Here is a 14496-nt window from a genome sequence, read left to right on the forward strand (position 1 = left end):
ACCATGCTTTATTATGAAACTGCACTATTCTACCATAGATACATGGTACATAGAGTGCAATAATATGAATGTAAGTATTGCATATGTAAAAATATGTCTTCTGGACCTGAAGGAGTATCAAAATTTCAACAAATAAATTATTCATTTCCACTTTTTGTATCACTCCTGTCCTCACAGTTTTTCAATGGGACCCTAAATTGCTTATGTTCATCTTTATGTGGCATGCTGAAATACAAATATTCCATATGTGTGGTGGCTCGGAAGGCATCATTGTGGAGTGGACCTAAATTAAGTTTGTTCAATGACTTGGTGGAGTCTTAGAGATATCTAGTGTTTCATAAGGTCACCGTCTACCAATCCTAATTTTATTTTCAGTAATGATTCCAATGCCTGAGATAATCAGCTTTCTTGGTTTGCCAGGCTTAAATATTTTGAGAAGCATGTAAAATATACTGATTCGGAAATTTTCAGGTATCAAGTCCTAAAATTTGTAAGACTTTGCAGACAGGCATGCAGTATTTGTTTCTCTCTACTGACTAAGGGTGACAAAGGCACTTAGAATTTTTTTAGCTTCGTTGTATTTGCCATGTTACTAGCTTTCAAAATTCATGAAGTAAATAAAATATTTCATGACTTGACAACTGATAATAATCAGCCTTTATAGTGTGATCTTACTGTCACCTTATTTCACTAGGATTGTAAATGAATGAAAAATGTTGATGTTTTCAGATACACTTAGATCCTCAAGCTTATGCAGAATGGCCACTAGCTTGTATGAGAGAGATCAATGGCTATGTACATAGTTTAACTAATAAGCATCACAAAGAAGGATGACAGTAGTATTATTTGTCAAAACCATTGAAAATTATCAGGTTTCCTAGTGACAACTAGGATCCTAGTCATTTGAACCTCAATTAAAATAGGAGGGGGAAAATGTAGGGTTCAATCTACCAAAGATATGAAAAGTACAGTTGATAAAATAAATATACCAGCTTTACCTTCATGTCCTCTAATACTTTTGTAGCTTACCTTTAATGGCTAAAGAATATCTGTTGTATATTATTTTTATATTTTAAAGGGGTTGTCCCGCAAAAGCAAAAGGGGGGTTAAGCACTTCTGTATGGCCATATAAATGCACTTTGTAATATACATTGTGCATTAAATATTGGCCAAACAGAAGTTATACACTTAACCCCTCCGGTGTTGGCGTCCCCGTCTCCATGGCACCGACCGAAGCCTTCTTCTGCCTAGATTAGACGCGCTTGCGCTGTCTGCTTCTTCTGTCCCGCTGAAGGGCCCGCTCCGGCGTGCTCGTGCCGCACAGGTCTTCTGCGCATGCGCAGAAGACCTCTGCGGCGCGAGCACACCGGAGCGGGACAGAAGAGGGCAGACTGCGCAAGCGCGTCTAATCCAGGCAGAAGAAGGCTTCAGTCGGCGCCATGAAGACGGGGACGCCAACACCGGAGGGGGTAAGTGTATAACTTCTGTATGGCCAATATTTAATGCACGATGTATATTACAAAATGCATTTATATGGCCATACAGAAGTGCTTAACCCCACTTGCTTTCGTGGGACAACCCCTTTAATACCCTCCAGGCCTATGATGTAACTGTATATCATAGGTCATGCAGATGATTTAGGGTTTTGGAAGTCACAGCTCTTTTTATACCTGGTAGATGTGAGATCTATGATACAGCTGATGGTTAACAGCAATATCTGCTACCATTGGTAACTCCAATTTCACTTGTTTAACTGCTTAGATACATAATTCTATGCTGACAGCGGCATCTAAGCAGCTGGAGAAAGAGAAAGCTCCCCATCTGGCGCCACATCACTCTTCCCATGTAATGCGCTATTGAGTTTGGCCAGGCCTACTATGTATTTCAGCCTTTTAAGTTCACTCTGTGGAATGGCTTAATAGGCTGCCAGTAAAAGTATAATATACTGCAATATAGAAGTATTGTAGTATGTTGTACAAGTGATCAGACAATCACAAGTTTCCTAAGGGGATTTTTTCCCTATAAGGACTAAAAAAAATACAATGAAATAGATTTAATAAAGATTTATTTACTTAACAAAAATATATTAAAAGATAAAAACCCTTTTTCCAATATATGCATTAAAAAAATCTTAATTGTTTTCTTCGTGTCCATAAAAGTCTGAAATATTAAAATATCACACTATCTATCCTGCAACAAATCACAGAGGTGAGGAAAACAGCAAAGACATTATTCACTGAAAAAGCCAAAAATGTAATACCTGATAAACTGCAAAGCAGGCACAATCGCCGCAAAGCAGACACAGTCGCCATAGGCACGATCGCCATTAGGCAGGCACAATCGCTACCGGCACAATCGCCGTAGGGCAGGCGCAACCACCGTAAACCCCAAAGGTATGCAATCAGTCACGAGACTATGATATGAAGGAGCTCCTCCATATCATAGTCTGGCTGACTGCATAACTTTGGGTTTTTACGGCGGTTGCGCCTGCCCTAAGGCGATTGTGCCGGTAGCATTTGTGCCTGCCTAATGGCGATCGTGCCTATGGCGACTGGGTCTGCTTTGCGACGATTTTGCCCGCTTTGCAGTTTATCAGGTATTGCATTTTTGGCTTTTTCAGTGACCATATATTCTGCAAGGTGAATATCATAAATTTAAAAATACACAATGCCAGAACAAAAAAAAAACAAACTGCAAAGTGTTCAAGTAGTTAAAAGTTTTTCATTGTTAGTAACTTTGCTGAAATTGCATGATGTATTTACGTGCATACTCAAATACAATGTATGCCATTTGCAATGTATATTTTTACATTTTTTAATATAAGATATTTAATCAAATTTCTTTGTTTCTCTTCTAGTTCCACCTGTCATTCGAGTATACCCAGAAAGCCAAGCCAGGGAGCCTGGTGTTACTGCCAGTCTTAGATGCCATGCTGATGGAATCCCTCAGCCCCAACTCAGCTGGCTCAAGAATGGAATAGATATTACAACAAAATTGTCCAAGCAGCTAACATTACAAGGTTTGGTAATAATCTGTCAATATGACTATCTTTTTGAAAATATTCCATTTCTTTAAAATCCTGAATTATCTTTCAAAAATCTCTGTATTACTTATAGAACAGTCTTTCTTTAAACAAAATAAAAGCATTTTACATTTAATTGTTATCACTATTGTGGATTAGCAATGTTCAGTATGTACCTCATTCTTAGTTCATTCAGTACTGAGCAGTAATGTTCAGTGTCTTCCTAAGGCCTTAGTCACACGGGCGTAAATACGCGCGTATATACGCACGTAAAAAAAACGCGTGACCATGTCCATTGCCACCAATATGTTCTATCCTTTGTAGGTGCGTTTTTACGCGCGTATATACGCGAGTAAAAACGCCCGTGGGTTTTTATGCGCGTATATACGCGCGTATTTACGCCCGTGTGACTAAGGCCTCATAGTGGACACATAAACAGAGGTTTTTGAAGTTGGAAAAGTCTTTTGTAGGTCTTTTACTGCTACCTGTAGGTCCTTGCTTACCTCTTTCATGATTGCCCATTGTGTTTTGGAGGGATCCTAAGAGAACACTCTCTCCTAAGGGGAGCAGCACCAAAACTGCATTTTAAAAAAATTTATCTAACCATGGATTGATGTACACCCAGGTATTTGACAATTGTTTTGTAGCCTTTCTCAGATCCATGCAACAACATGTCTGCTTTTTTTTTGCATTGAAGCATTGTTCCCTCCAACCAATATTTCTTGAGAACAGATTGTCAGTAACCAGGCTTCCTATGGTTTTATTTAATGAGCACAGCATCTAGGAAACTTACACTTCTAATATAATCTTCTTAACTGAAACACCTTTTACCATTTAACTCTTGGAGAAGTATTTAACACTGAGATGCTCTTACTTTTTCTCCCTCCATTCTGAATGTTTACTCAATGTGTTCAATATTTGCTTGTAGTTTAGATAACAATTAGAACACATTTTATCGATAACTGCAGAATTTCAAGTAATTCCAAAGAGTTTACTTTTTTGTGTAATTGTATGCTGGGGCAGATCAGTCCTTTTCTGTATGGCTGTGAAATATTTAAAGGCTAATTTATACTTTAGAAATTCAGCATGTTCCGTTTCTTAACATGCATTCATTCATTACATTTGAACCAAATACTGTAGAACTGTACTTACATAATCCTAACTAACCAGTCTTACTCTTCTCTTTTGTCACACCAAGAAAGATCTCATCTTTGTACTTTTTTTGCTTTATAACTCTTTGTTGTCCTAAATCTTTTTTACTCATCTCTCTCTTCTTATAGAATTTCATAGAGTGAATATTCTTCAAAAATCTCTTTCAATTTATAAAATCCACCTGAAAATATAGTTCACTGAAAAGTCTGTCTTTAAATTATTGATTCCCTCACTAACTCCTCAAGTATTTTATCTGTCTAGCTTGTACTTTTAATGAATAGATCTCCACTCTGTCTATGAGTTGTGCTTTTTACATTATAAAACCTTTTGCAATATTTGTTGACTATACTCGAGAATATATATATATATATATATATATATATATATATATATAACCAACACATACTTAAAACCAATTCAATAAAATTTTCCAGTCTCGAATCAATAGCTTGTCTTTAAACATAGGACTCAAAGGGCTAACTTCACACGGGCGAGCACGATATGGGGCCGTGAATCTCACCCCCACATTGCGCTCACAATCCGTGTGAAATTCCCATGGATGCAGGCCGTTTTCATTGGAAACCAGCCTCTCATCACTTTTGGGAATGCAGGGATTTTCTACCGTGGCTATCACAGCTGCGTTAGAGGATCATATAGTTTCTCCCATTGCTTTCAATAGGGCCAGCACTGCTGCCACCAGCCCCATTGAAAAGAATACGGCTTCAATGCAAGATCATGAAGCCAGATAGAACATGCTGCGATTTGTTTCCCACATAGCATCGCAATGCCATGCAGGAAAAAAATCGCTCATGTGTATGACCCTATTCAAAGGAATGGGGTTCATATGTGAGCGAGATTTATGCATCTCGGAACAACATATTATCTTGCAATATGTTGCAACAAGATGTCTGTGCTAAATGAGCTAGACACCCGGTGGTTGTGGTGTGTCTTGCAGCCTGTAGAGCACTGGTGTAGCAGCACCAATGCAGAAGATTGGTGTGCTAAATTGCAGTGCAAACCACTGGTGCCATTCAGCTGCACTACACTAATTGTATAGTGAACTGTAGCGGCATGTTGGGTGCTGGCTCTGTGCGAATCATTAACAGCTTAGAATGCTAACACAGCATACGTTAATGCTGCATCATCTGTATTTATTGTATAAAATGAGTTTTGAGAAAAAATGGAGTTTTCAATTAAGCTGTAGGAGAGGTTAGGCCAAGTTTACCACTTTACACTGGCTCTAAGATTTTCAATTTTCGGCTTTGCCATTGGAACAAAACAGGAAACACAAAGGTGATAGATCTGCACGTTAGACACAAATACCACCTGACAGCCCCCATTAATCATTATGTGGTCCGTCTGGTTTTTGATGTGCTGCTTGGCTTTATCGTAGGCAAAATAGATTAGCATGCTGTGCTATTTTTCTGGCATTTTCTGACAAATCTGCACAGGACACTTCTAATGGAGCCCTTGATGTAGTGGTTAAAGCGTTTTTTTCAAGTTATAGTAGAATTAGGGAAAGGGCAGCAGATGACTAAGAATAAAAAACTAGTCAACTCACGGCTCTATTCTTCCACTGCTCCAGCACTGCTGCTCCTATCCTTACTGCTGGTGTTTGTTGATATACTGCACACATGTGACTATTATAGCCAATCACTGACCTTTGTGGTTACAAGCCATATACTGCTAAGGTAAATGATAAGCTGCAGCAGTCACATGTGTATATGGAACATCTTCATTCGTTGCAGCCAAGTTTACAAAGACTAAAGGTAAGTACGGGAGTGGTGACACTAGAATGGTGGAGGAGCAGAGCAGTGAGTATAACTTATTTTTTTATTTCTTACCATGTGCTGCCCTCTACCCAATTTCACTATAACTTGGAAAACCCTTTAACATAACCTTTGGAGGACGCATCTGTATGTCTTTTTAACAAGGGAGTTTACGTGCTATTGGTGGCTAGTGCTTGGCATCCTTCACAGCCATCTGGTAAAAAGCATATATACGTTAAAGGTATATTTTTTAACATGGAAGTCGATAGACAATAAATGGGCATCCTTCTAAGTTTTCTTTACATGTTTGTTTAATATGTTGCAGCATACATGTGTTGGGTTCAAAGATGCATTATCGGCATTTCATTCTTCTCTTAATAATGTATCACAAATAAATAAAATGTGTAATCTTGCTATTCCTATGGAGAAACTGACCAGTATATTCAACCAGCTATTGAGTTGCTTTTGTATGCACTGACTTATTTTATAATTAAAAAAATAATAATAAAAAATGAGCAGCTATAAAAGAAAATTAGCTATAAAGTATTAAAAAAACAATGTAAATATTTCATGTCAAGGCCATACACATTAACCAATCTCATGAATTTAATGTGTCTTTGGACTCTTGACTGTTCCCCGATCGCAGATGCCATCAAGAAGAGGAATTAGGTACATTAAAATAACATGGGAGAGTGTTTTAATCTCAAGACCCTATGCATTTATGGAGAGAAGCATGTACACTAGGCCAATCCTTCTGTGCATGTGCATTCTGGAGTTCTTGGAGATGGCTGTTTGCAAAAAGATTTCCTAGCCAACATCTGTTTGTCTAGCCAACATCTATCTTCTGTTTGTGCCTGGTTAGGGGTCTTTTACACAGGGTGATGATTGCCCAAACGATTGTTTGTATGAATGTTTATTCTGATCATTGCCCGATGTAAACATGTCTAGCGTTCGAATCATAACTAGCTTATTTGTCATTCATCACACCTATTAATGTGGACATAAAAATCATCACTTTTTATCAACACATCCTCGCATGTAAACAGGGCATGGGCTGCTGAGAATGATGTAACTAGAGATGAGCGAACCTACTCGTTTTGAGTAATTACTCGATCGAGCACCGCGATTTTCGAGTACTTCAGTACTCGGGTGAAAAGTTTCGGGGGCGCCGGGGGGCGGGGGGAGGCGTGGCGGAGCGGGGGGTAGCAGCGGGGAACAGGGGGGAGCCCTCTCTCTCTCTCCCTCTCCCCCCCACTCCCCGCTGCAACCCCCCACTCACCCACGGCACCCCCCGAATCTTTTCACCCAAGTACGGAAGTACTCGAAAATCGCGGCGCTCGGGCGAAAAAGGGGCGTGGCCGAGTAGGTTCGCTCATCTCTAGATGTAACCAATGTAAATGAGTGTTTGTATGAAAACTTGCCAATTATTGAATAATATAAATGATGGTAATCAACCAATAATCTACTTGCTATATCGGCAGTTGAGAAATTTATCTGCCCGTGTGAAAGGAACTTTCGGGCTAGATTGAAATTATATGTGTTTTATTGTGAAGCAAAGATCCTGAATTCCTAAGCTAGTAACCTAATAATAATAACACTGATCTGACTATACTAGATTTAAAAAGTTTTAAAAAATGTCTCAATTTTGTAAGCCTCTGAGTGCGCCACCTGTCCCTCTCAGGGTGCCCTGCAGCTATAGAAAATTACGCAAAACCTGTGATACCATTTTGAAACTATACATATTTCTGCATATTGTATAATGTACTGTCTCAATAAAACAACTTGGTTTTTTAGTAAAAAAAAATCCTTCGATATTGATTGACAGGTAATTACTAGACTTTTAAAAGTCATGGAAATTGTATGCATTTAATTTATTGCTCAGCTGCTTCTCTCTTCCACATTGATGCCTAATCCAAGATATATTAATCTTTGCAACAAATGAAACTCAAGACCTGTCATATACCAGATGTTAGGGAAATAGCTGGATTGGGCAGTATGACACCTACTGTATGGAGTTTCAATGCTTTGTACTTTATTTCTAGTGAGTGTTTATGAGATAAATAGGTTGTTTTATTTATAACAATACGTTTCTTGATAGAAAAATGCAACCAAAGTGTGAATTTGCATTTCTGGCCACATGTAATAAGGCTAATCAGTAGATACAAATAACATAAAGGCTATTTTGGCCACTTTCTAGAGGGAAAAATTATATTCCAGGAATCAAGTAAATATTAAAGGGGTCTTTCAAGTTATTAGTTTTTTTACTTGCAGGCAGTGGTCTAGAGTAATAAAATAAACTATACTCACCAGCTCCAGACCCCTTTAATCCCATTCTTCCTAGCGGGGCTCTGTTTACATGATGATGCAGTTACATACCCCATACACACATGACTGCTGCAGCCTATCTCTGTACACCACTGAGGCCTGTGATTGGCTTAGCAGTTGTGTGTACGAAGTGTCACTGCTGCAGCATATAAACAGAGCCCATTTGTAGCTGTGGAGGTCTGGAGATATGAGTGTAACTTGTTTTATTATTTCAGACCATTGGCTGATATTACAAAATAACTCAGAAAACCCATTTAAGAACAAGTACATTAAGATTTCCACAAAGTTATTTATTTCTATTTATTTTAGGAACATGCAGAAAACTGGGGACAAATGTATCTTCTGTTTCCTTTTATCACTCACTTCTAGTTTTAATGTTCCTCTTACTATATCCATTAATACAGCATTATTTTAGCATGCCTCTCATCCGAAAAAAAAGCAAATTTTATGAATACTTAAATGATTATTATTTATATTAATTATTTATTAATAATTATTTTTAAAGCAATAAATACATAGAGAACTTTTTTTCTTTCAGATACTTGTTAGTTTGCAGTGTTAGTTGCTGCTGTTTCATTCAACTTGAGTATATAGTAGGTGTATATAAACTACAAAAACACAAGAGATAAGAAATGAATACATCTTGACAACTACATGCTTAACAAATATAATACATTTCTAAGATCTTTATTTTTTTACCCTAGCAAATGGCAGTGAAGTGCACATCAGCAATGTACGCTATGAAGACACTGGTGCGTACACTTGCATTGCCAAGAATGCAGCTGGAGTGGATGAAGATATTTCTTCTCTCTTTGTGGAAGACTCAGCCAGAAAGACACGTATGTAGCACATTGTAATTCTGAAGTTTTACTTTTGATGCAAATTTTTTGCTGCCTTTCACTAGTACATTAGTTAATTTTATAGCTTCAGTATATAACTACAGATATATTGTTTTCTCTGAAGAATATGCATGAACTTTGTATGTTTGCAGTAGTATTATGATTATTTTTTTTCTACTTCTAATGCCATTCTTCCTTCAAGAAAAGAAGTATATATATTTAGCCATAGCATTATCATACTGCTACCTGGTAGGCAGTCTATTAAGCCACCCCACAGGGACGTCTTGATAGGCAGTCTGCTAAGAAAGCCCCTGGCTGCCATGACACCCACATGGCTCCCTGCGATCTCATCGCAAGGAGGCCATACGGGACCCCGAACATCGTTCAGGAGATTTAACCCTTTCCAATCCAATGTCAGGCCTGCCCCGACATCATCATTTCCCTCCCCAGCTCCGATGTCGGGACAGGCCCGACAGTGAAGTGCAGGAGTGCATCTGCACCCGATCATCAGAAACATCAGGTGCAGATGCACTCCTGCACTAATCCTCATCAAGGACCCCCGAGGAGAAGGCAGAAAGGGTTTTTAACCCTTTCTGCCTTCTCCTTTATACATTACATAGCGCTCAATTAGCGCTATGTAATGTAGATCGATTCCGGACGGCGATCATGTGACCGCCAGTGTTACCTGACCCCCAGCGATCACATGAACGCCGAGCCGGGAGCCGGAAGGGAGAATGCGAAAGTAATACTTACGCATTCCCCCCAAGGTGCAGTGAGCACCTGCACCCTCCTGAACTCTATTAGATCAGGAAGGTGCAGGGAAAATGTATTTTTTCTCATCCATTCTCCCCATCTCCAATTTATTTGGAGCTGGGGAGAATGGATCAGAAAAAACAAATGGATTGGAAAGGGTTAAATGCCGCTGTTTGAACTGACAGCGACATTTAAAGTGATAACAGCGCTGATCAGCTGTGTGGCTGATTGCAGCTATTGATGGCAGGTGTCATCTGTAAAATAGCCTGCGCTGTATGAAGAGAGGTCGCCCGGCGATCTCTCTTCATACATACCTCGACCCCACAGGACGTAACTGTGCATCCTATAGCGGGAAGGGGTTAATAAGTCAGCACAAGTGCATTATGAGCTATTTGGAAGACTTTTTTACTAGCTCAATTACCCACACTGAAATCTATATAGAAATGTTGACATTGTTGACCATATGCTGGTAAATCCCGTTGCATGGGACTTTCTCTGGCAGCAGCACATTCTGCCATGGACTTTGACCACTGGGGAGGTTTAGGTATCTCCATGTTTTGGCTGGTGGAATGCCAATAAGAAATGATTGAAATGCTTGAAAAGCCCCGATCTATAGTAATAGTCATTTACAGAAGCAATTACAGACTGGACAGGTTTCTGGCAACCTATTCTTCTTCACACAACTGTTCATGCTTTATCAAGTTGCATGAGATCATAACTGAATAGCCGTAGTCATGTCAAAAATTCTTAATTGTAATGAGATATGCACAACGGTGATCTTTTTTTAACATTTTCCCTATGTATTGGGTCTAAGGCCTCATTCACACATGCATATTTATGTGCGTACATACACGCGCACAAAAATGTGCATGGATTTAGAACCATTGGTTCCCTATACTGTGTTCACATGTCAATGTTTTACAAATGGGCAAACGCACGTACCTGCAAAAGATAGGACATGCGTGCACACATAATTCCGTGCTGCGTGTCAATATTCTCTGTGGGGAGTCCCCTTGTCACTGAACACTGTGGCAACACTGTCACAGTGTTCAGTGACAAGGGGACTCCCCGTGGGGAGTAAAGAATCCTCTATCATGGCTGTGACAGCTATGACAGCTGTGGCAGAGGATCAAATTGTTCTCCCATTGCATTCAATGGGTCCGCCGCTGCTGCTGGCGGCCCCATTGAAAGCAATGGGCTGCCAGCAACCCCTGCAGTGATTTTTGGGGAAGGGCTTTAAATATAACTTTGTTTTTGGTGTTTTTTTTGAGGTGACAGGTTCCCTTTAAACTGCGTGTAGCACCCAGGAAAAGGTCATATGTGCAATCTCTCCATCGTACCATTAATACTTCTCAGTCTATAAGAGTTGTCTTAGGATTTTTATTGGTTTTGCACACTAGTGTCCTCCTTTTTCTGTTGCAGGGGTACAATTTCTAAACAGAATCACATTATAAGATTGGAGTAACTGGTAGAGAATAAAGCAAAAATTTGACAAAGCTTTGCATGGTAAAAAAGACTGTAGGACACTAATGACAAGTGGTGTATTATTTCTATATGCTTATGGTATTTTTTCTTGCCTTTTTCCAAAAGCTTTTCTACATATGAATTGAAAGATGCTAGGAAAACGCATGTACAAAATGTTAAAAACCAAACAAACATTGTTAAAAGTACTAGAAATGCATGTTTTTTAACAAGTATTTGAAACACTAAGGCCTCATGCCCATAGCTGTGGCAGACTCTGCAAGCGGAATATTGCAGCAGAGTCTGTCATGGCGTCCGCCAAATCCCCCATGCTCTGCTCCTGAATCTGCCGCATTATTCCCGACCCTCAAGCCGGCGCCCATGGGCAGTACAGCACATGACGCGTCGGCAGTGCGGGATGACGTGACCGATGGTGGGCGGGGACACGTATTGACGCAATACTTCCGCTGTGCTACAGCAGAAGTATAGTGTGACGTTTGGCTTTCATTGACTACAATGGAAGCCAGCCATGTGTATTCCCCTTGGCAATTAGAACATACCGCGGTTTCTTTCATGCTGTGGAATTCTAGGGTGAAACTCCGCAGTGTGAACATTGAGCTATTAGGACCTAATAGTTGCAGGATAACGCCGTGGATTTCCGTTGCGTAAAACACGAGGGAAATCCGGCCGTGGGCACTAGCCCTAAAAAGTATATATAGAGAAGTTCCAACAAAGTAAACAAGGAAGTAGCATAAGCAGTAAACATTTCAGAAATGCATGTAAACACTATGTAAGAGCTGATTTTTTTATACTTGACTGGAGTTCTCCTTTTTACGATTTAGTGATACTATTTTATGTTTTTATTTTATAACATTTAGGTAACTTGATAAATATCAATGAAAATATATATGTATTAAATTAATATATTGAAATGCAAGCTTGATTATCCAGCTCATCGGATTACTACCATTCCATTTAGTTAAATTTGTACACGGAAGCATATTTATATTATTTCATTCACTGCACAGTTCAAATTACTTTTTATTTAGGACTGATTTATTTATAACAATGACCACATCAGCATTTTGTCTCGCTAGAAATTAAAGTGCAATATTTTACTGAAAGCTACTGCCATTCCACAGTTTTTTATTTTATATTTAAAAAATAAACCTGTCATTTTGGTACTTAACAATGCCTTTTTTGTTAATTTCCTAAAACATAATATACACAGATATCTAATTTTATGTCTGTGCCTGTGCTCTATATGTAAACAAAATTATTTCTACATTATGGCTTCCTGAGACACTAATGTATGCAAAGGAAATCTCTGAAATATAGTACATCTTTTTAAAGAGCTTTTACGAAGTTAGAGTGGAAGTATGTAATCAATCACATCAGCTTTATATGCAAACACCTACACATTTCGAATGGCCATGAGTATTTATGTGGAATTAGCATTGTTCCGTTTTTCACACTTGGCTTCTTGTAGGAGAATTATAGCAGAATGTATATTTTCTAGAGTAAGTGAAATGTTTAGAAGAGATGTCTGACAAATTGGACCCTGGAGAGAAAATGTTGTAACTGACCCACAAGTTGAAAAGCCTTAAGTGAGTCTGATTCAAGGATCAGTGCTCAAAGCCCTCACTGTATGTTAGTACAGTATTTTGACAATACTAAAGTATTGTGCAAACAGTTGACATATAGTAATTGACAAATGCTTGTAATTGTATTATCTGAAATGTGTTAGCAGAATGTACAGTGTTGCTTTCAATACAATGAAAATATTTTCACATTTACGATATATTGCAACATACTCATAGACTTATATGGGTCAACCAAATACCAAAAGAGCGTCTTTTTGACACGTGTTTGTTGAAAATATTGAAAAATAAGTTGTGCGCAATAGATTAAAGGTGCAGAGTGCACAGCAAAATATTTATGGTATCCTCAAAAACCCACAAAACACAATAGAGTAACCCAGCTTTAAGATGTCTTAAATTGTGGAAATAATTGTATGCTAACATATCAAATTCATATATATATATATATATATATATATATATATATATATATATATATATATATATATATAATGAGACCCCAAAGGAAAAAAAAGAAACTATGTCCAAGTTTAGTAAACATACAAGAAAATACAAAAAAAGTGCTGCAGGGCACTAATGGCAGCCTTGACAAATTGAACCCGCTAGGTATGCACACTGCTATATGATAGCAGTGGCATACAGCTAAACTGTGACCACAGTGTCTTTAGTCATTAAATCAATCAAATGTTGCAAAAAAAGGACATAGCTTTGCAAAGAACTTCTTCCAAATATTGAGCACAAGGACTCCAATTGCCAAGAGGGTGTGCTTTTGAAAAGATTTGTTTCTATGGAAGATGTTGTTCAATGTTGAATAATACCATCCTGGCAAATGGCAACTTCGTATATATTAATGTATCCACAAACTGAGTTTTATCCTTCCTGATGATATAGAAGCAATATGTATAGTGTTTTTGAAAGATTATGTTTCAGATAGACAGTTTAAAGATGGCTGATAGAGCATTACTAGGGATAATGTAACAGAAGGAAATATATAACTAGGTGTCATTCAAGGACGAGCTTGGTCAGGGGACAGGGAGGCATGAGTCCTCCGGACTTGGCCCCCAGCGAGTGTCTGGGGCTGCCCTACCTCCCTCTCCTAAAAGTCACATGCACAGCTTACAGTAGCTTCCTATCAGAGACACCCTCACACAGGACCTATGACTTGACCTCCAATGCTGTACACCCTATCTAGTACAACATAACCTCGCTTCTTTTAACCTCAGCTCTATGTTCACTGTATTCTGAGTGACGGAGTAAAGGGTAGGAAGAGCAAGCTTATGCTGCTCAAGATAGCGTGTGCAGTACTGGACATCACACCACAAAAGGGTGCTTTATTCAGGTTACAGAAAGTCCCATTATTAGTTGAGAGCTACAAATGGCTGCTATTACTTATTAGGGTCCAAAGTGGGAGTCCCTTACTAATTGGGGGCACGGAAGGGACATTGTTAACAACTGGGGCCACAGAGGAGTTATTATTATTAATTTAGATGATAGTGGGGAACTTTTAATAATTGGGGCCACTGAAGGGTCACTGTTATGTATTGGGGCCACAGTAGGGGACCTATTACTAATTG

The 14496-nt window shown here is 38.8% G+C and overlaps 1 protein-coding gene across 1 annotated transcript in view; it reads left to right on the forward strand.

Annotated features, from left to right (window-relative positions):
• Positions 1-14496, forward strand: part of FSTL5 (follistatin like 5) — a 597054-nt gene that overhangs the window by 489937 nt on the left and 92621 nt on the right. The window contains exons 9-10 of the mRNA XM_066574679.1: positions 2858-3019; positions 8973-9107. Of these exons, the coding sequence (XP_066430776.1) occupies positions 2858-3019; positions 8973-9107 (297 nt within the window). The remainder of the gene's footprint in view (positions 1-2857; positions 3020-8972; positions 9108-14496) is intronic.

This window comes from Eleutherodactylus coqui, chromosome 7 (assembly GCF_035609145.1).
Source record: "Eleutherodactylus coqui strain aEleCoq1 chromosome 7, aEleCoq1.hap1, whole genome shotgun sequence".
In the NCBI taxonomy this organism is placed as follows: Eukaryota; Metazoa; Chordata; class Amphibia; order Anura; family Eleutherodactylidae; genus Eleutherodactylus; species Eleutherodactylus coqui.